Source organism: Pituophis catenifer, unplaced genomic scaffold, assembly GCF_029215685.1.
Source record: "Pituophis catenifer annectens isolate HBS135680 unplaced genomic scaffold, rPitCat1.0.hap2 SCAF_7, whole genome shotgun sequence".
NCBI classification, from domain to species: domain Eukaryota; kingdom Metazoa; phylum Chordata; class Lepidosauria; order Squamata; family Colubridae; genus Pituophis; species Pituophis catenifer.
The window spans coordinates 89,381,410-89,403,058 of NW_027256887.1; the positions used below are offsets into that span (position 1 = coordinate 89,381,410).

At 43.5% G+C, this 21,649-nt stretch overlaps 2 protein-coding genes across 2 annotated transcripts; one reads left to right on the plus strand and one right to left on the minus strand.

Moving 5' to 3' along the window:
* Positions 1 to 1,652: 1,652 nt before the first annotated feature.
* Positions 1,653 to 9,223, plus strand: LOC139319442 (lithostathine-1-alpha-like). Its single transcript, XM_070947322.1, is given in 5 exon segments — positions 1,653 to 1,707; positions 4,023 to 4,135; positions 5,519 to 5,665; positions 7,246 to 7,360; positions 9,153 to 9,223. Coding segments are annotated over 5 exon segments (501 nt in total).
* Positions 9,224 to 14,372: 5,149 nt separating this feature from the next.
* Positions 14,373 to 19,512, minus strand: LOC139319444 (C-type lectin galactose-binding isoform-like). The gene is made up of 5 exons (XM_070947324.1): positions 19,455 to 19,512; positions 17,418 to 17,512; positions 16,990 to 17,130; positions 16,109 to 16,223; positions 14,373 to 14,440 (listed from the first exon to the last, which is right to left on the minus strand). Exons 1-5 carry the CDS (start codon positions 19,510 to 19,512, stop codon positions 14,373 to 14,375), a joined length of 477 nt encoding a protein of 158 aa, XP_070803425.1.
* Positions 19,513 to 21,649: the final 2,137 nt, after the last annotated feature.

The following is a 21,649-nucleotide window of genomic DNA, read 5'->3' on the forward strand; positions in this document are numbered from 1 at the left end:
TTTGATTTTGGGGTTACCTGGCTTGAGAGCAGTTCTGGATATCTTACAGTGTGAAGCAGGATACAAGCACATTACAGGGAGAGAGGGAGTTTCTACCTGCTTTCCGGATATTAACACCTGTTTTGTATCATCTTATCTTGCATTGCAGGGTGTGAACATGTGAGCTCTGGTATATAAACTGGAAAACAGACCATGGGTGTGATTTAGAGGGTCTAAATCTTCTTCTCTCGGACTGGATTACCCTTTGAAGGTAAGACCCGTTATAGAAAGACGAGGAACATGATGTAACTTTAGAGAAAGAGAGTTTATGACGTATTTGTACTTAAAACTGCTGTGAAGAATATCAGAAACTGCTAACTCCTATCTTCTTTTCTTTTCTGTTTTTCTTTAGTCTTTTCCCCTTCCTTCCTTCCTTCCTTCCTTCCTTCCTTCCTTCCTTCCTTCCTTCCTTCCTTCCTTTCTTCTTTCTCCCTCCTTCCCTCCCTCCCTCTCTCTTTCTTTCTTTCTTTCTTTCTTCCTTCCTCTTCCTTCCTTCCTTCCTTCCTTCCTTCCTTCCTTCCTTCCTTCCTTCCTTTCTCCCTCCCTCCCTCCCTCCCTCCCTCTTTCTTTCTTTCTTTCTTTCTTTCTTTCTTTCTTTCTTTCTTTCTTTCTTTCTTTCTTTTCCTTCCTTCCTTCCTTCCTTCCTTCCTTCCTTCCTTCCTTCCTTCCTTCCTTCCTTCCTTCCTTCTTACTTTATATTTGTTTATATTAGTTTTCAATGTTCCTGTTTGAAAGTTTTAATAAAAACTATATGCAATAGCTTCAGGGATACTTCTGATCCCACAGATCCCATGTACATATGAATCTTGCTCTGACCGAAAGGTGTTTCAACAAAATCAGGAAATATTCCGATGCAGCACCCGCTGCCCTTTTAAAAAATCCCCATCACTTGAATTCTTTCAATCTCCTTTGCAAGAATTCCTGTAGGAAAAAAAGGTATAAGAGATAATTTATTTGACTGATGAGGCATCATAGGATCTGTGTTATAAAGCAACTGAAAGTCCTGTATCTCTCATAAGAGATCGATGGTTGGCATTGTGTGTGTTTATGTCTTTCTTTGTCCATTTTTGGCAGCCAAGGTGGTTCACAGGATTAAAAGGGTGGGTGGGTGAAAGGGGAGGATTGCTTTTCTTGTCCACAGTAGAGATGAAGAGAAACAGAAGAGGATAAATCAAGACGGGGGCCTTAAAACTTGAATCCCTTCCATTTAGGCATTGAGTTCATTGGGGTTGAGGATTAGCTAAAGGTCCCTTCTCCAAATTCTTCTACCAGGTAGCCTGCTCTGACTTTACACCATCCATACATCCTGGATCACCCCTGCTGTGACCCAGATCTTAATGGTCACAATGGGGGAAAACCAACTATGAGGGCCAGAAGCTCAGAACCAACATTTTGAGAATTACAGGCTGTGGTTCTTGGCAGAACGGGGGTCTCTACCAATTGCTCAGGGTAGTATTGGGGAGGGGAGGGGGCTGCAATCCAGAGATGAACAGGCAGGTTTCATGGTTGAGACGAGTGTTCGGTTCTTCCTTCTGGGGAGGGATGCCCGAAAGGCATTGTGGGAGGACATTCAAGGTTCTTCTCAACTTCTGTTTCCCTCCTCAGGTCTGGAGATGCTTCTCATCACTTGCTTCATCTTTGGCCTTTTGGGCAGCCTTACCTGGGCAGGTAAATTGTTGCCAGCAAAGTTGATATATCCCACCTCCATCCTGTTTCCCCCTGGGTCACCATATATTTATTGTTGTTTTAACCATATTCAACTCTTGGTGACTTTATAGGCAAGTGCTCCCCATATATCTAGTCCTTGATTAATTTTAATCCCTTAATTCTTAATAAAAATGTGGGATTTTTAGTGTTTTATTCTTCCTCTGTATTGGATTGGATTGTTTTATCCTTTTTAACATAGTAAGCTTCTCAGGGACACCTCGTGATGGGTGGAAATTGAATAGATAAATGTTTTTCATGCTCCTGTCATTTTAGATTATGTTTTTTAATATTGTTGTAAGCTTGACTGACAGTGAGATGGGCAGCACACGAAGTTAATAAATAAATATTTCCTTGCCAAGAACATTTCATGAAATGGGGATAGTGGTGATGTCCCTGCAACCTTGGAATATCAAGTTTGAATTTTTGTTGGGTTGTGGGTGCTTTGGGGGCTATGATTTAGAAAGGGAAGAGCTCTGTGCTCCTGTGGGAGTTGGTGAATCTCCCTCCACCAAGCTCAGAGAGCACCAAGGACCCCATAGTCTTCCTCCTCCTCCTCCTCTTCCTCACTACAAACCCCACCCCCTTCTAGGACCATCTGCAAAGACACAGTCAAGCTCAGAGAGCACCAAGGACCCCACAGTCCTCCTCTTTCTCCTCCTTTCCACAAACCCCACTCCCTTCTAGCACTGACAATGTTCCTTTGTTGGGTCAAGAAAACCACCAAGCTCAGAGAGCATTCAAGATCCCACCGTTCAACCCTGAGCTACAAATGTTCTCTTCTATTGGAACTTTTCATTATGGAAGAAGTCCAAAAGTAAAATTGTTCTTAATAACCAATAAATACATTTTAAGAGAGAGGCTAATGACACGCAAAACAATCAAAGGATTACTTGGTATAATTTATTTATTTATTCAATTTCTGTAGCCACCCAACTCAACCAGTTGACTCTGGGCGGCTTGCAATTCTAAGGTTATAAAATAATTAAAACAGTAACAACATCCACAGAATAAATAAGTACAAGCAGCAGCTGTGATGATTAATCATTAATTTCTAGAGGGACTTGAAGATTTTAAGCAGTGAACAGCCCGGGGAACGTCAGCGGTCAGTTCAATGGGAGGGAGGTGGATAATGCCTTAGTCTGAGGATTCTCGCTCAGTGAAGAAGGTAAGAAGTCTAGAGAGGCTCACAGTCTTCAGGGTAGCACAGAGATCTAGAGCTGCAACCTTCAATGCCTTAGACAGACCGTAGGACAAACAAGAAGAGCAATGGATCAAGTGAGCTTAAGAGAAGGATTCCAAGTAATATATCCCATTCAATAAGAACTCTGAGGCAGGCAATTTCCTGAAAGAACATTTTATTGGAACATATCATTTTTTTTATTTTTTTTTATTTTATTTCATGTATTTTATGACAGGTATAAGTGTAAACATAATTATATATACATGAAAAGGATACGAATAAAAGAAAACATTAGGACAGGGACGATAGGAACGCTGGTGCGCTTATGCACGCCCCTTACAGGCCTCTTAGGAATGGGGTGAGGTCAACAGTAGACAGTCTAAGGTTAAAGTTTTGGGGGTTTGGGGAAGAAACCACAGAGTCAGGAAGTGCATTCCAGGCATTGACCACTCTGTTGCTGAAGTTGTATTTTCTGCAATCTAGTTTGGATTGGTTTACCATGAGTTTGTATCTATTGTTTGCTCTTGTATTGTTTTGGTTGAAGCTGAAGTAGTCATTGGCTGGTAGGACATTGTAGCAGAAGATTTTATGTAGACCGAAGACGGTGAAGTTCTAAGTTGTCTAAGCCCAAAATTCCGAGTCTGGTAGCATAAGGTATTTTGTTGTGAGCAGAGCAAATTGGCACGTTCCTGGTGAAAAACCGGCTCTACATTCTCACTGGTTTTACACCCAATTAAAAGTAAAACTTTGTCACTTCCTCCCAGAGTCTCCAGTCACATGGTCCAATCAGCATACAGTCCAATTGCTAGGTGACCTCCACCTTCCAAAAACCTGCAGAAATGTCCTTGATTCCCAGGGGAAAGAATTTTATTTTGGCTACAGAACCCCAGCTATCTCTATACCCCACCTCCCTCCCTGCCCCTCAGCTCCAGGCTGCGTCAGCCCTGAAACAATGTGAAGACTAAACCCTCATAGGAAAGGCTACAGAGCAGAAAATGGCCAACACTGGGCCAACTTCAGGGCTGACACCAAGAGCCATTGCTGTGTCCTTCACCTTTGCTCTCATTCCCTTTGCTTTCTCATTCTGTTTCCCCAGAGGATCCAAAGGCTCGGACTGCCTGTCCTTCTGGCAGCTTTGCCAATAAAGAGCAAAGCCAGTGGTATTGCTACAAATTCTATGAAGATGTCTTCACCTTTCAAGAGGCTGAGGTAACTACCCTGAGGTAACTCACCTGAGGTAACTCACCTGAGCAGGAAGAATGCCCTTCATCTGGCCCAGAGTTTTTCCAGACTTCACAATGCCAAGTGTCATTTTTTTTTCATGAAGAGCGCCTGCTGTCCCTTAAAAGAATGATAGAAGTCTAAAAGAAATATAATATTTTATTAATTAGGTTGAATTTCCTTCCATTTAGTACTTTGAAAATAAATCTGAATGGGTTTAATGGGCTGGCTTCACTTCAATATCTGAGTGAAATTTGATAAAGGAAATAGAAGTAGAATGAGACAGCGCAGTGCTACATTTAAGTGGTATTGGATATTGTGTGGTTTAACCTGTTGTGCAACTTGGCTCTTGTCTTATCCATGTTGTGGGACCAAGGCCAACAATCATAGGGTTAACAGGTGTCCTCCTTAGCAACCATTCGCAGTAATGACAGTGATGGAAAGGTATCTTTATGGCCAATCCTCACACTTATGGCAGTTGCAATTTACTTACCAATTAATTTACAGTAGCCTTCTAAAACCTGTAGTGGGGTCTACTTTAAGGCCAACTCCACGTGAACCCCCTGGGCCCCTGGTTGTTGGGGGCCAAACGCACTACGAGGTGCAGCGGATTCTTGATTCAAGATGGCACAGGGGGCGCCTCCAGTACTTAATTAAATGGAAGGGTTACCCATTGTCAGAGGCTTCCTGGGTGAAGAGCGTAAACATCCAAGCTGATCGCCTTATAGCAAAATTCCATGCAGACCACCCGGGACTTCATTATGCTTCATTAAATGACTGCATTGCCAGTCTCATTTGTGGTTCTTAAATGAGAGCCTTCCAAAGTTCAAGCCATGTTGTTTCAAAATGGCCTCTTGTCTCTAAGAGTGTCCACACACAAATGCACACCTCCTTCCCTCTTCTCTCTCTCCCACACCTTGCTTTTATGTGCCACTTTTTCATGGCTATCCCACTGCTGACACCACTCTCATACCTCGCTCATAAGTGTGACAGTCATCCTGAGAATCATTGGAAATGCCAGGAGCTGTCAATCAGTCCATACAGCCATAGGATAAAAAGTTTTCCTACATCCCAGGCTGTAATGGTTTGATCAACCCGTGTCTCACCATTTTAAAAGAGAGAAAAATAAATTAAAATACAAAATGCTATGTTGGTTAACAGGTATAACAATATTACAAAGCCCTCAGTTGAGAGGGCCTTCCTTCTCTACCCAAACTGCAAAAGCCTCCAGATTGATAGGCCTGGATTATAGCAGTCCTGCAATGGATAACCTGGTTTGTTGGTGGTAAATAACCAGCCGCTGTCAAGGAGCAAGTCTGAAGGCATCTCTTTTCTCTTCAGAGGATATTTTTGGTTCTTCTCTTTTTGCAGGAAGAGTGTCAGTTCAAATGCAAAGGTCATTTAGCATCTTTCACAAGTGATGCCCAGGCAAAATATGTCAACGCCTACATCGCTAAAGAAAACCTAGATAAGAATTGGGTCTGGATTGGGCTACAACGACTTCCAACATCCAATATGGTGAGTATTTGGTCCTTCTGTCTCTGAGCAATTAGCAGCTGTTTCCATACAGATGTTTCTTGAGTAGTGATTTACAACCTCCTTGAAAAGCCCAGCAACCTTGTTCCATCTCCATTCCTTGATGCCAATGTCAGTTTAAATGCAACACCATCCCATTGCTGCTTCTGACACAAGGGGACACAAGGACAAAAGGTCCTAGTGCCAGCAGTTCACTCTCCCCGTGGTCCAATTCCCCTTCAGATCACAAAGAAGCAGATCTATAGTCAGCAAGGAATTTCTCTCTCTAGGGTCCTTTTTAATAGCTCATAGGATTTATTCTAAGTTAAGCTAAATCAGCTCCGTGTTTTTCAATAAGAAAACCATGTTTTCTACCAGGGAAGTAGGAAGAGCAGGAGGAAGGGGAAGGGTTGAAAACTGAAATGGAAGGAAACATGGTCAGGAAACACCTTCATCCAATGAAGGACTTCAAGTCCTCAGGTTTTGAAGGAACTAGTTGATGGTTGGGATGAACTTTTGTGAATTTGAGAAATCCTGGAGACGGGTGGAACTGCCAGCAGACTTGGAGGAGGAAAAAAGATGTCCTTGTCTTTAAAAGGGGGGAAGGCACGATGCAAAAATGCAGCTGTAGACCGTCTGATGTTGATACCTGATATTGATACCTGGGGAGATTCTTGAGGAGCTGATGATAAAGAGATCGATCACAATAAGCCCTTTGAAGACAATGACATAAGTCCCAGATATCTGTATGCATTTGTCAGGAATATATCCTGCCCAATTGTCTTCATCTCACTGTTTCCTCAGATAGGTTAGTAGATTATGGTCATGCTGCAGACGTAATATATCTTGATTTCAGTAAAGCATTTAAAAGCATACAGTACTCCAGTAATTGCCAACCAGCAAGCTAATTGTGTGTCACAGCATCTTAAGAATTAAGGGAAATGCATCATTATCTTGACAATCATACTCCCAGAAAATAAAATTGGAAGATATTTGGAGATCAATTTTTTTTTGTCTCCTGCTCTTTGAAGATACCTAGCATATCTCACCAAAACTTTGTCTTCTCCAAGATAAACGTGTGTCATGTTTCCAACATTAAGTTCTCCTAAAGATTTCTTTCTAAGCGTTTATCATCTTGATTATTCTCCTCTGGACACTCTTCAATTTCTCAATGCCCTTCCTGAAATACAATAGCCAGAACTGGACACTTGTCAATATTTTCATCATTGCTTTGAATGAAGGAGTGTTAAACTGGGATAGACAATACCCTAGAGCAGTGGCACAAACCCCACTCCCTTCTAGCACTGATGATGTTACCTAATTGGGTCATGAAACATCTGCAAGAAAACATTCAAGCTCAGAGAGCACCCAGGACTCCAATCTGAGCTACAAATATTCTCTTCTATTAATGAGAAGATGTTTTGCTTCTCATCCAAGAGGCTTCTTCACTTCAGCACCTTTGGGGACAACCATGACCTGGATGACTCCATAGACAGAAAGTGTTTAATTTTCAGAAACAAACGGGATCAATAACCCAAACTCCCACTCATCCACCACAATGTACTTTATTCTGTATTGCACAGAATACTGGATGGCGCTGGAACGATGGGACACGATCCAGTTATAGCAGGTGGCGCTCTGGAGACCCCAACAATATGGATAAAAATTAGTTTTGCGTTGCTCTCTCTCCTCAAACTGGTCAGTATGAAAAAACCTTCATTCCTTAGTGTGGTTGGAGTTTGCATCTTTAATTCCAGGAAAGGAGGGAGGGGAAGGGAAGGGAAGGGAAGGGAAGGGAGGGAAGACAAGGAAGGGGAGGGGAGGGAAAAAAGGGAAGGGAAGAGAAAAAAGGGAAGGGAAGGAGAAAAAGGGAAGGGATGGGTGGACAGGGAAGGGATGGGAAGGGAAGGGAGGGAAGATGGGAAAGGGAAGGGAAAGAAAAGGAAGGGAAGGGAAGACAGGAAGGGAAGGGAAAGGAGATATCCATACAGATCTTGGGAATAATGCTCCTATTGAAGGAGACTTTTTTGGTGTGGCTGATTTAAAGTACTTATTGGAGAACCTTAAGAGGCAAAAGTTAGACATTTCTAGAGTCTCACAAAATGGTACTTCCTCATCTCAGCATTTGTCGCAGAGGCAATCTAGTCTAACTGCTTCTTTCTGCCATTTCAAAGCTGGAGAGGTTTGTGAATGCCTGATTTTCTTTCAGACATTGATATTTCCATGGCCACCCAGTTCAACCAAGGGGACTCTGAGTGGCAACAAAAATAAACATACAACCCAAAACATCAATTGTATTTCATCTTAAAAAGTAATCCTGATGTGCCAAAACTGTAATTTAAATAGAATAGATTAATGTTTTTTCAAGATTAACCACTTTAAGAAGTGTGGCCTTCAATTCCCAGAATCCCCCAAGCAGAGACCCAAATCTTAACTCCTTTCTGAAAGAGATGGCTCATAATATGTGCTCCTCAGCTCCCAGAATCCCCCAAGCAGAGACCCAAATGCTTGAGGGAAGACCCTGGTCTTAACTGCCTTCATGAAAGAGTTGAGTCCGTTGTAGCTCAGCAGGAAGATTGTTCTAGAGCAGGGAGGCAGCCACTGAAAATGGGCCCTTCCCAGATCCCATCAGGTGGCAATGCTTAGATGAGGGGAGCTGCAGCATGGCCCCACCCCACCTATAGCTGAGCTGGAAGGCGGAGTTAAGCTTGTCATCTGTTTGAAGTCTTTGTGTCACCACAGGAGACCTTAATCCATCCCCCTTGAATTCTGTTGAATCTTATCTAGTGCCAATTTAGCTTTGACTATTGGTTAGAACATAGAACGATAGTGTTGGAAGGGACCAATTTCTAATCCAACCCCCTGCTTGAACAGGAGACCCTATAACATTGGAGACAAATGGTTGTCCAATCTCTTTTTGAAAGCCTCCAGTGATGGAGCACCCACGACTCCTGAAGGCAAGCTATTCCATTGGTTGATTGCTTTCACCATTAGGATATTTCTCCTTAGTTCTAGGCTGCTTCTCTCTTTGGTTCGTTTCCATCCATTGTTTCTTGTCTTGCCTTTAGGTGCTTTTGAGAATAGGTTGACCTCCCTTGTCTTGATAGGAGCCCCTCAAATATTGGAAGACTGCTATCACGTCACCCCTGGTCCTTCTTTTCATTGAAGTAGACCTACCCAATTCCTGCAACTGTTCTTCAAATGATCTTCGACCCCTTAATCCTCTTTGTTGCTCTGCTCTGCATTCTTTCCAGAGTCTCAACATCTTTTTATATTGGGGTGACCAGAACTGGATGCAAGACTCATGACTAGATTCTTGTATATAGGTGGTGATAATAAACTCTTCTGTGCTTCAAACCCAATGAATCTTCCTGAATATTTGCACCTGACACTCCCCTTGGGAGAGCACATGGGCCAGGCAGTTGTTCTTGGAAAGTGATGCAAGTAGCCCAGTCTAACGGTGATAACCTCCCATGTTCCTTTCTTTCAGAGCACTTGAAATGGGCTGATATAGACTGTAATAAGAAACTTTCATTTCTCTGCAAATGGACCCCCGCTTAAGCCAAGTCTGCAGATGGAGTTAGAGGGGCTCCCCATTGATTGGAAAGCTGAGCTGAGATCTTGCAGTTCCATCTTCTTCATGTGCAAAACCTCTTTTCCACAAAGACCATCTGAACATTTGGTTGGTTCCTCTCTGTTCTCTAGACTTGCTTCTCTTCCCCTCTTTCTGAAGAACTTGGCCCCCCCTTGATAATAAAATCTATTGCTCTGCCCTTGTCTTGAGTTTGGCTTTTCTCTCCCAGGGGGTCCAGGGCCCCTCCCTGAATGAGTCTCAGAGGGAAGAGGGTGTTGTCTCTGCAGATGAGTTTTTGGTCACAAAACAAACAATGCAACCTTATCAGCTCCTTTCTCTCCCACCTTTTCTCTCAGAGGGAAATGTGAGATTAATGAGAGGAGAAATAGGGATTTGTGGGAATAATGTCCCCCTGGAGAGAAAAGGATCCACGCAGGGTGGGTAGCTGGAGAATCCCTGAACCAAACCAGACCAAAAACATGAACCAGCAAGAACTGAAGGAAAGAAAGAATGCATTCAGGATGCCCGTATTCTGGTTCATTGGCGCCTCCTGTAGGGTCTGGGGAGCCAGAGGTCGTGTCTCTCCCAGGGTGTTTGAGCTGCAAAGCAAGGACGCTACTTTCCTGAAAAGGTTCCCTCTTCCCACTGGGGACAGGTCAACTCCAAGGGCTCTTAGATCAGAGGTCAAACTCCAAAGGAAATCCCTCTGACTGATGAAGCTGCTTGGATGAACAGCAAAATGTCTCAAACTAGCAACCAAAAATTAGTCCAGTTGCCATGACTCAACTTTCAAGCAAGGAAGCCTCTCATTTTTTGTGGAAATCTGAAGCTGGGTTCTGAGGAATAACCTCAGCCAGTGTCTGCATTCCCACTTCTTGTTCATTTTGCTTTTGAGTGAAGCTTCTTCTTCTTTTTTTTAATGTGGTGGAAACACTGTCAGTTTCCTTATTTTATTGCGCAGGTTTATTTCTGATTTTGAGACTCAGAAGCCTGCAGGCAACCTATTTGCTGTGCAAATAAAGATAAAGATCAAGGACAAATACAGGTGCAGTTTATATACACAAAACTCAGCATCTCCAGTCAGGTGAAAGTGAACAGAACCACTCCAAAAATAGACTTAAGCAGATATTTTATTGCTGGGCACCTGTATTACAAGAATTTCACCAGACTGTTTGCATTCTCTCGGGAAACGGTAAATATAGAGCTTAGGGTTTGCCCTGAAATGTTATCTCCCCTGAATTGAATGGTTTCCCTTCCCTTCAGCTGGTGGTCCCATCACCTCTCCCTGGGCTTCGATCTAGGATCAAGATGCAAAGCCACCAGGATTTCCCCACAAGGAGCAACATTATGACCTAGCAGAAATTAATATGCAAAGAAGGAAAAGTCTTATCACACACCTCCATCGTGGTGCAGTCCACTCATGTAAAAATCAATTCAAAAAATCTGCTTGGTCAGAAAGCCAAACAGCCATTACCAATAAAAGAGGATATTTGTAGCTCAGGGTTGAAATGTGGGCTCCTCGGTGCTCTGTGCATTTGCTGGTTTTCTTGTGGATGCTTTCTTTGCTTTTTCTTCCAGTCATCCACCTAGGTAATTTACATTTGGTGCAGGTGTAATTTGGTTCCTCTGTGGGCACGAATGCTTGCATGGCCCATTGTTTGCAAATCACTATGGTGCTCGTGTGTTTTTCCACAACTATGTCATTCTTCATGCAATTGGAAGCAGGATGCTCCGTCCCATATTTGGGTAGACCAGGTTGCCCTGATAGACCGGTCTCACCGGAAAAGACCCTTAATCTCCCCCCTGGTGTAGCTGACAAAGCGAGGAGAGCTCGTGGCTTAGAGGTTAACACATCTACCTAATACATAAGTAGCCAGGTTCGAATCCCAGAAGGGCACGGCTAGCTGACGAGAGCTAAATAGCTTGAAATAGATCTATACTAGTCTCCCTTTATTTCTTTGTTGGTAAATATAAATTCTTCATGCAATCGCTCCCAGGAGTTCCAAGGCTCCCCCCCTTGGGGATTTTTTTCCTACAACCCATCCTTTTTTGGGGGGGGGATTTTTGCAAAGAAAAGGAATGCAGATAAGGCAGGTTTAAAGACCCCTCCGCTGCAAAGCCAGGGGCATCCCCTGGAAGTCCCAGTCATCGGAGATCCTGGGCCCCCCACCCCAAACAAGCCAATCCACAGGCTCGGATTCCCACCTACCCCCCTCTCCCCGTGAGCCACACGGAGCATCGGAATCCCCAACTTGCGCCTGGTTTTGCAAAAGTCCAGTTGGATGCTTATCCTACGGTTGGGTAGATAATATATAGAAAACTATGTTCTGTAACTTTAACTGCTACAAAGATGACTAATTGGCTGGGTTAAGCAGACATAAAAGAAGGCAGGAAGTTCATCCACTTCTGCTCCTGCTATTAGAAAGTTGAACTGCTAAAAGGAACTGTGTCTGTGTTACTGAAGAGAACTGGTTGGGTTAAAGTTGTTACTTTAACCCAACCATTACAGTCGGTTGCAGACTTAATGGATATAATTAATCAATATGGACAAGTATCTGGATTCAAAATAAATGCAGGGAAAACAAAGATAATAACTAAAAATATGACTATGAATCAAAAAGAAGAATTAGAAAAATTAACAGGATTTGAAATTGTAAAAAAAGTTAAGTATTTAGGGGTCTATATTATGACATCAAATGCGAAATTATTTAAGCATAATTATGATCTGTTGTGGCAAAAAATACAGAGAGAGATGGAAAACTGGAAAAAATTACAATTATCCTTGTTAGGAAGGATAGCAGCAGTAAAAATGAATGTTTTGCCTAAGTTTTTATTTCTTTTTCAAATGATACCTATACTAAAAAAAGATGAGAATTTGAAGATATGGCAGAAGGGTATTAATAATTTTGTCTGGGCAGAGAAGAGACTGAGAATAAAACAAAAAATAATGCAGGATATACGTGAAAGAGGAGGTCTCAAAATGCCTAATTTAAGATTATATTATGAGGCAGCTGTTCTATCAGCAATGAGTGATTGGATGAATTTAACAGAAGAAAGAATATTGAATATTGAGGGATATGATTTGGTTTACGGGTGGCATGCTTACTTATTATATGATAAGAAAGTGGACAAGACTTTTAAAAGCCATATATTAAGGAATGCTCTATTGCGTGTCTGGAAAAAGTACAAGTATAAACTAAATGAGAAGTTACCATTGTGGGCAATACCCAGACACGCGATAGAGAATATAAGTGTAGAGCAAAGGCAGGATGTGATTACATATAAAAAGCTTCTTAACAAGGAAAGAAGTATACTACAATTAAAATCTTTGAATCAACTAAGAGAAGAAAGGACAATTCGAACATGGTTTCAATATGTACAGTTGCAAGCTAGATGGAGAGAAGATCAGAAAATTGGTTTTTTGCAAAATGAGGGGAATTTGGTAAAACAGATTAGAGATCAAAGTCAAATGCATATAAAAAGGTTGTATAATGCATTGGTAGAAATAGATTCAGAAATGGAATTAGTTAAGGACTGTATGACAAAGTGGGCACAAAATATTGAAGAACCAATAATGATGGAAACGTGGGAAAAAATATGGGTTAGAAATGTGAAGTTTACGCAAGCCCAAAACTTAAGAGAGAATTTTTATAAAATGTTTTATAGATGGCATCTAGATCCTAAAAAGCTAGCTTGTATGTATCCAAATGTGCAACCTAAGTGTTGGAGATGTGAATGTGATGACGCCACGTATTATCATATATGGTGGACATGTAAAAAAAATTAAGGCATTTTGGATAAAAATATGGTGGATTATTCAAAATATTTTCAAAAAGAAGATAAAATTTACTCCACAGTTCTTTTTGTTAGGTATAATTACAGATTGTACTGTTATAGAGACTAAATTGATTTTAAATTTAATAACTGCAGCTAGACTTTTGGTGGTGCAATATTGGAAGAAGGAAGATTTGCCTACTATTGAAGAATGGACATTAAAAGTAGCGAATCTGGCAGAAATGGCGAAGATTTCAGCATATTTGAAAGATCACTCATATATTGGAATGGAGAAGATGGATTGATTATATTCAAAACAAATATAGGACTAAAAAGTATCAAATAGCTTATGAATGAATAGAAAAATTAAAAGTATTTATATTTAGTTAAGTAAAAGGGGAGTTAAAGTGTGAAGGGGGGACAGGAATCCTTAGTTTATTAGCTTAGTTTAGCATATGATTGTTAATTGTTATACTCTGTATTTTGTTCTGGGAACAAAATGTTCGGGGGGGAGGTAAGGAAGGGGGGGATGGGGAAATACTTGTAAAAAAAATTTTTCTTTTTTTTTCTTTTTGTAAAACTCTTTAATAAAAAAAAAAATCCCCATTCCCTCCGCATTCCTGGGGGAAGGATATTGCAAAATCTCCATCCCCACCCCATTCTGGGGCCAGCCAGAGGTGGTATTTGCCAGTTCTCTGAACTATTCAATATTTCCGCTACCGGTTCTCCAGAACCTGTCAGAACCTGCTGGATCTCACCCCTGGTTTGCCCTCTTTTCACCTGAGAAGTGGCCTCCCACACAGAGATTCTTTGATGTGATCCAGAACAAGTTCAGATCTTGCCAGTCTTGAACAACTAGCCTAGCATCAACCTAGCCCCCTAGAAACCCCACCCCACCCCAGCCTTTCAAGCAGGCAGCTGCATTTGTGCCCAGCGTAGGGCCTGCAATCAGCTTTGGAAAATCACAGGAAAGTGGGGCTGAAGCCCGGCAGATTCTCAACCCTCTAACTCAAACGAAGAGGACGTGCAAGGGAGCACTGTAGAATCAATGGATGGTCCTTCTGATGAGACACCCCACCCAACCACCCCTTGAGGCCAAGCCCTTCCATGCAGAAGAGTCTCCAGCTTTCACCCCCAACAGTCTCCTGGCTCTGCAGAATAAAGGAGGCCAGTCATGCTAGAGAGAATTTATTGGACCTTCTGGCCTAGGAGAACAAGCGAAGTCAGATCCAAGCTACAGAAAGCATCCATGAAGCGAAAGGGTGCAGAGCGGAGATTTCAGTGGGCAGGGGGGCTTCCTTGCTTCTCCAGACTTCACCAGGTGCTTCACTCCCTCTGGAGCAACCGAAGGAGCTGTTTGCACTAGTATTTGCATTGGCACAGAAAAGGACGCAAGGCATTACAGTCATCATCGTTCCACTGGAGATACCCTGAGTAGGAAATGAGAAAGTTTCCCTGAGAACTTTTCAAGGGGATCGTCCCTCATTGGCAGGATGATGTGAGGCTGCCACAGGTGGAGACCCTCACCTGCTAAAGCAAACCTGGAATTCAGTGTGTTGTGGTAACCCAGATAACTTACTTAGACTTCAAGTTTCATTTGTTCATTTAGTCAGAGATTTTTAGGCTGTTCTTTTGATTGGTTTTTAGTTGGACGGGCCATGTCCCAATATTTCTCTTCTATATACTCTATGAGTGGCTAAGAGTCCTCTGACCATGGTGAGGCAGACTTTTTATATATAGTGAGATATATATATATATCAACCAGTGGTGTTGTAATGCCTGCCAGAATCCTTCCCTCTTTGCAGATGATAGCTAGCAATCGGGAGAGGGAGAGAACCGAGCCAGAAGATAGGCTGAGATCTCAACAGGCAACCAGTGGTGTTGTGAGGCCTACAGGAATTCTTCCCTCTTTGCAGTTGACAGTTAGTAATAGAGAGAGCTGGCCCTTTAACACGCAGTCAGGCTGCAACTGGGATAATGCAGCAGGAGAAAAACCGGCTGCCCTCCAATCAGGACACAGAGTTGCAGGCTAACCAGCAGCGAACAGAGAAAAGCGACAACTCCCACCTCGCAGCAGAGCCACAGCTTCTAAACTGAAAGTAGGGGCCTGATGATGACAAGTTAGAGAGCTTGTCGTAACGTTGCCAAAAAAAAAAACAAAAAAAACTTTTAAAGTGTTGGTTAGGATTTTGGCCAAGGTTTTAAAAGACCTTACAAAGTGTTTTGTTAGGATTTTAGAGGATTTTGAGCTGGGATTTTAGCCAGGATTTTAAGATTTTAAGCATTTTAACTAACAGACTTTTAATGACGCGGGAAAACACCTGAGATTTTAACTATTTATATCTATCTATATCTATCTATCTATCATCTATCTATCTATAAATACTGGTGGGGAGGTGGGGAGTGCTGGCTTTGTTGTTGTAAGCGGGTTGTAAGCCAGCAGTCCACACCTCCCCACCAGTATTTATAGAGAGACGGCATCTCCGATCACACTTTGCTCGCACAGACACAAAGCTGAAGACACCAACCTGAAGATGACGAGTGGGACCTGGTCGAAACGTCGCCAAGATACTCTCAATTTTACACGGGAAAAGACCCGAATATGCCAAAACTCTAATTATTTATCCACCCTTCTGCATCTTCGGATAGCAAACCAGCCTCCCTCTGCCAGGTAACCAGGCGCCTCCTAGGTAAGCAGGAACTGGGGGAGCCCTTGCCAAGTCACTATAAGGAATGTTCTTGGCATCTGTGATAAAGTCACTTCACCTCCCTTGTTGTTGGACTGGCTGGGTAGAATCTTGAAAGGCCTGGTGTTCCCCCAAGACTGGGTGATTCCAAATCAGAAATCTGACTCTGCTGCTAGGTTTTGGTTGATTTTAATGTTCATCATGCTAGTATAATTTTAATGTGACTGTTATGCTGCTTGCCGTTTGTTAGGGTGTTGGTTATAAGGTTGGTGGCTACAGAACTGTTTTAGACAAACAAACAAACAAACAATGGCCATGAGTTGCCAAGGGGTAAAGTGTTCCAAGATGGACCCCCGTGGGTCCTCATTGTTGGAATTGCACCTCAACCACCTCACCACCATCTTGGCTTACCTGTAGAGTCCACAATCTCAACGCAGAACTCTTTGTTCTGGAAGTGATCGGGCTGATTTTTCTTCCATGGTAGGTAGTTGGTTCTAGATCTGTCTGTCCACTCCCAGCCGTAGTTCTAAGTTGAGAAAGAAGCCATGTTGGACAATTGAGGAAGGGGCTCCTCAGGGCCCAGGTCAGAGAGGAACATTTTCAGGTTTTAAGGATCAGACCAAACAGAACATCTGTCTCTCTCCATCTCTCCCTCCATCTCAGTTGATCTGGAACAGCTAAACTGAGTTAAACCTGGTGAATGTTTGGATGAGGGATGATCAGGAGATCCAGAGGGAAAAACTCCCCAGAAGAAAACTATCTGGAGATGTCCATGAAGTCACCAGCTCAGCTTGAGAGCCATCGTTCCTCATGCTCAACATGATGGCAACCCTGGAAGATATTGATTGACCTCAGAACAATAAACAGGGTCAAAATCAATGAGTCCTTGGGTGGGAGACCACCAGCAAAACCCCAGGACTATCCGAGACACTAAGAAACTGAAAGGGAAGGGAAGGGAAGGGAAGGGAAGGGAAGGGAAGGGAAGGGAAGGGAAGGGAAGGGAAGGGAAGGGAAGGGAAGGGAAGTGACAGCCTGGCTTGAATTTCCTGCAGTACTTTTGAGAGAGAGCAACCACAAGGAAGGGCATTGGTTCAGCAGGGCAGAAACACGTGTGTTTGTGTGTTTGTGCTGTACAAGTGAAAAAAGAGCAGGGACTAGATTGCATGGTCCTGCCCACGATCTGCTGGGGTCTGCAGCTCTTGATCAATTTTTGACTTAAATTCACATTTCAGCAGCTACAACCTGACATCCCCATCACTTCAGAGTCTGAATGGTCTGAAGATGAGACCTACTTTCCGTGGATCATACAGTCCAATCCAGACATGGTCTTTCTTTGTGAGATAGTCAGTGATGTACTCGGCCAAGTCAGCTCCTTGATCCTTGCTGTGGATGGAGGCGAGGTGGCAGCCTGGCTTCTGTTTCCTGCAGAACGTCTGGGAGAAGAACAGAAAAAGACCCTCATTCAGCAAAGAAGCAGACTTGTGGGTATGAAAAAGAATTATATAACTGTGGCCCAAAATTTAAAACATTCAAACTAAAACCCATGAAAGACTATATCTGTTTGAAAGCCCATATTTTCCACAGATACTTGCATTTCAGGCTACACTGAAATTATGATCTTTACTGATTTTTCACACGCCCATCCAGGTCTCCCTTGGCTCTGCCTAGACTTCTCCTCTGCCTGAACTAGGAAATTCACAAGTTCACAAACACTTCTAACCTCTGAATCGTTCCAGTTCTTTCGTTCCTCGAAGACCTTGTAGCAAAACCCATTCATGGGGAGCCAATCACGAGGACAACAACAGCCTTTGGCTCCTGTGTGGGAAGAGAGGAAGCTGAATGGGAAGATGGCCAGGAGAAAAAGAGGAGGAGGAGGAGGAGGAGGAGGAGGAGGAGGAGGAGGAGGAGGAGGAGGAGGAGGAGCAGGAGACAGCTGGGTCTGCAATGGAAGCCCAATGAGAAGATGGTCAGGAGAAAAGGAAGAGGAGGAGCAGGAGGAGGAAGAGGAGCAGGAGGAGAAGGAGGAAGATAAAGAGGAAGAGGAGGAGGAGGAGGAGTTGGAGGAAGATATGGAAGAAGAGGAGGAGGAGACAGCTGGGTCTGCAGAACAGGTCTGCTGAGTTACAAACATCTTTCAGAACAATAAATTGAAAATGATTTGGATTACAGACACAGCAGCTGCATTTGCAGAGTGTCCAAACCTTGATTACAATTAGCCGTGATTAATTTCTTTGAAGCTTCAGGTCTTGTGTGAACGTCTCCACTTCTATTGGCCTATCATCCACTGAACTGTGCTATGAAGCCAGTTCTTGAAACGGACTCCTTCAAGAACCAGGCTGTTGACTGAGGCAAAGTATAGGGCCCACATCAGTGGTGAAATCTGAACGGTTTGCTACCAGCTCTCTGGCTGCACATGTGCGCTGCACCCCAAGTGCATGCTGCATGCACACATGTGCAACTAACATGTGCTGCATGCATATGCTCAGTGCAAACCAAACGCGTGCTGCGCATTTAAAATGTTTCCAGTTCAGCCGAACTGGTAGTTTAAAAAAGCTATGATCCGACGATCAGCTGTGCCGCACAGTTTAGCTTTCCTGCTTTCTAGCAAAGTTAAACCGTGCAGCACAGCTGATCCCCCCTTGCTGTTCTACTTACCTTCCCAAGCCTCCTTTTATTGCGTGCTGCGAGTGCGCGCATGGCGCAGTGTGAAAGCAGTAGAAAAAAAGTATGAAAGCAGTAGAAAGCAGTATTTCTAGCAAAACTGAACAGAGCAGCACAGCTGATTGTCAGATCATAGCTTTTTTAAACTACTTTTTCAACTACCGGTTCAAACCGGTAGCTTTTTTTAACTATTGGTTCAACCGAACTAGTAACTTTTTTTTCCCAACCAGTTTGCCTGAACCAGTAGTTTTTATCACTACCGGTTCGCTGAACCAGAGTGAACAGGTAGCATTTCACCCCTGGTCAGTTCTGGAGGCTCTGCAGTGGCCCCTTGGAGGACCCATAACTGCTGGTGGGGCTTCAGGCATGATTATTTGTGGGGCAGCCCCCTGCAGGGAGCGGGAGGCACTCAACCTTTAATGATAAATGCATGGAACTTTTGCCAAGTTTTGCCAAACTGATTTGGTGGTATTAGTTTGGTTTTCTTTTCCATTATCACAAACCACCCTTGGACGGGTTCCTTCAAGACCCAAGCTCTTGACTGGGCAAAGCGTGGGGATCACGTGGGTCAGTCCAGAAGGATTCGCCCTTGTCTCCCGGATGTCCTATAACTGCTCAAAGGTCTCAGAGGATTAAGATTTCTGAGATTGTCCCTCCCACTACCCACCGCCCAAGAGAAGACCTTCTGAAGATGTCCCTGCGAGATGCTCAGCTCTTGGGTCAGTGGAGAAAGGCCTTCTCTTGTGTGGCTCCACATGGAAACTAATCCCTAGCAAGAGCTGGGAGGCCCTCTACTTTCAATTATACAGGCAGGTATATATTATATAAGTGTTTAACTTGGAATTGTGTTCACTATTCTTTTCTATTCTATTCTATTCTGTTCTGTTCTGTTCTGTTCTGTTCTGTTCTGTTCTGTTCTATTCTATTCTATTCTATTCTATTCTATTCTATTCTATTCTATTCTACTCTACTCTACTCTACTCTACTCTACTCTACTCTACTCTATTCTATTCTAATGCTGGGGGTCAAATCAGGAGGAGGTTCAGAGGCAAGAGCTTTGATCTCTCTGGACCTGAGAGACCCTGCTGGAACTCACCACTTAGACAGAGGGCCACAACCAGCAAGCTGAGGCTCACAAAGATGAATCGCCCCATGGTCTTCCTTCCTTTGCTGCAGAGAAGAACAAAGAGGGAGGAAGTGAGGGGGGGGGACTAGGCACATGGTAAGACCCCATCAGGAAGAGTGACCCAAATTCCAACCCAGGATGAAGCTGGGAGTCCCATAGTTTGTCTCAGAATTTTGCTCTAGCTCAACTGGAACCCATTTCCCCTTCCTTGGTCATGCAACAGCCTTGATGAGTCACAGTGGATTCTGCAATGGCATACAATGGTCAGGGGCCTCTCTTAGAAAGGGTCTCCTAAAAGTCTGTCTTTCTCTCCCACAGAGATCCCCAATAGATCTGTTCCTCCCTGCCTGAGGGGCCCTCCAGCAGATCCCTTGCTGGAACCTGGGCATTGCCTGCAGCAACTTTAAAGAGGTCCCTTCAGATGGAGAGAGACTCCCAGGAGTGATCTGATGCAAGGACCTCACCTGCCATGTTCCCCCAGGTGGGAAAGCAGCACTCACCTGTCAACTCTGGGTCCTTGTCTGAGGTGTTGAAGCCCAACTAAACAACCCGAGGTGGAGATTGAAGCAGGATGATCTTGCTCTGTGCAGAAGGAGGACATGGGTAGGTTCCCCTCAGCCAGGTCTTTTATATCCCCAAACCGCAAAACCCACCAACCTGAACATCAGGGTGTCATGTGTGGCCCCCCTTTCCCCATTACTGGCTTAAACCCCCACAGCAGTTAGAAACACAGACAGAGACACGTGTACATAGGTTGCTCCGAAGCTTTCATAACGTAGCTGTCAGTTCAGCCAGTTGGCATGTCCTACATGCTTTGTTTAGTAATATTTGAGCAATATTTGTGAGCGTGTGGTTTTGCTCCGTCCTGCATGCATTGTGCCTAGAGCACAGTGGGAGTTACACAAAGCAAGCCATGCCTCTGGCCTCGTGTTTTCATGAGGCTTCTCCTCTGCTTAGCCCAACTATCTCACCCACGCATTCCCATGCAAAGCTATTTAGTTTACCTGCTCAGCAAAGCTGATTAATGCTTTTGGTTGCAGGCTTAGTTTTCCCTGATCACATTTGGCTCCTTGGATAGCAAGTCTCCTGCCGAAGCGAGTGGAGGAATTGATAGGCAAAGGCAACACAAGGCAAGGGGGTACATTTCTTTTGGTGAAGGGAGAGAGAAAGTCTTGTGTTTCAGAAGGGAGTTTTGGTCTAAAAACCTGGAAGTAGCTGATTTGCAGAAAATATCTATCAACAGGCCAAAGACACAAAACGTGGCTCCCTGGAGTTGAATTAGATTCTATTCATTTAAAACATTTATGTAGCTGCCCTACATGGCTCAGGGCCAGACTATCTTCGAGACCGCCTTCTACCGCATGGCTCCCAGCGACAGAGTTGGTCTCCTCCGGGTCCCGTCAGCTAAACAATGCCGGCTGGTGGGCCCGCGGGGGAGGGCCTTCTCTGCGGCTGCCCCAGCCTCTGGAACCAGTTACCTCCAGAGGTCTGGACCATCCCCACCCTTTGGCCTTCCGAAAAGCGGTGAAGACCTGGCTCTTCCGGCAGGCCTGGGGCCGTTGATCTCGCTCTTCTGATCTGGCGAGATCTGGCCATGAATGGTGTGAATGAGTTTTTAATATTTTTAATGTTTTTTAATCTTTTAAATGTTTTTAGAATGTTTTTTTTTTAAAAAATGTATTGTGAGCTGCCCTGAGTCTCCGGAGAGGGGCGGCATATAAAATAAATAAATAAATAAATAAATAAATAAATAAATAAATAAATAAATAAATAAATAAATAAATAAATATTGAACTCCAGGCAGGGCCATCTTAACACCATTATGGGCCCCGGCAAAGCAGTGTACGACAACTACTCACAGGAATAGAAATGTAAATGGTCGATAAAATTACACATATATTTATTTTATTGGCACTTCCAACAAAATCGGCATTGAAACACTAAAAACATGCTGTGCAGCAACAACTAATCAACGTGATCAACATTTGAACAATACACGAGGCTTGAAAAACACAAGAGTACTCAGTAAGCCACACCGTTGCTGTATTTATATGATACAAGGTGCACTGAAGGGTTAACCTACACAGATGAGCTCGTGGGGCCCATCAGGCGTTAAGGCAGCCCTGACTCCAGGTGGCTCCCAATCAACAATTAAACAACACCAA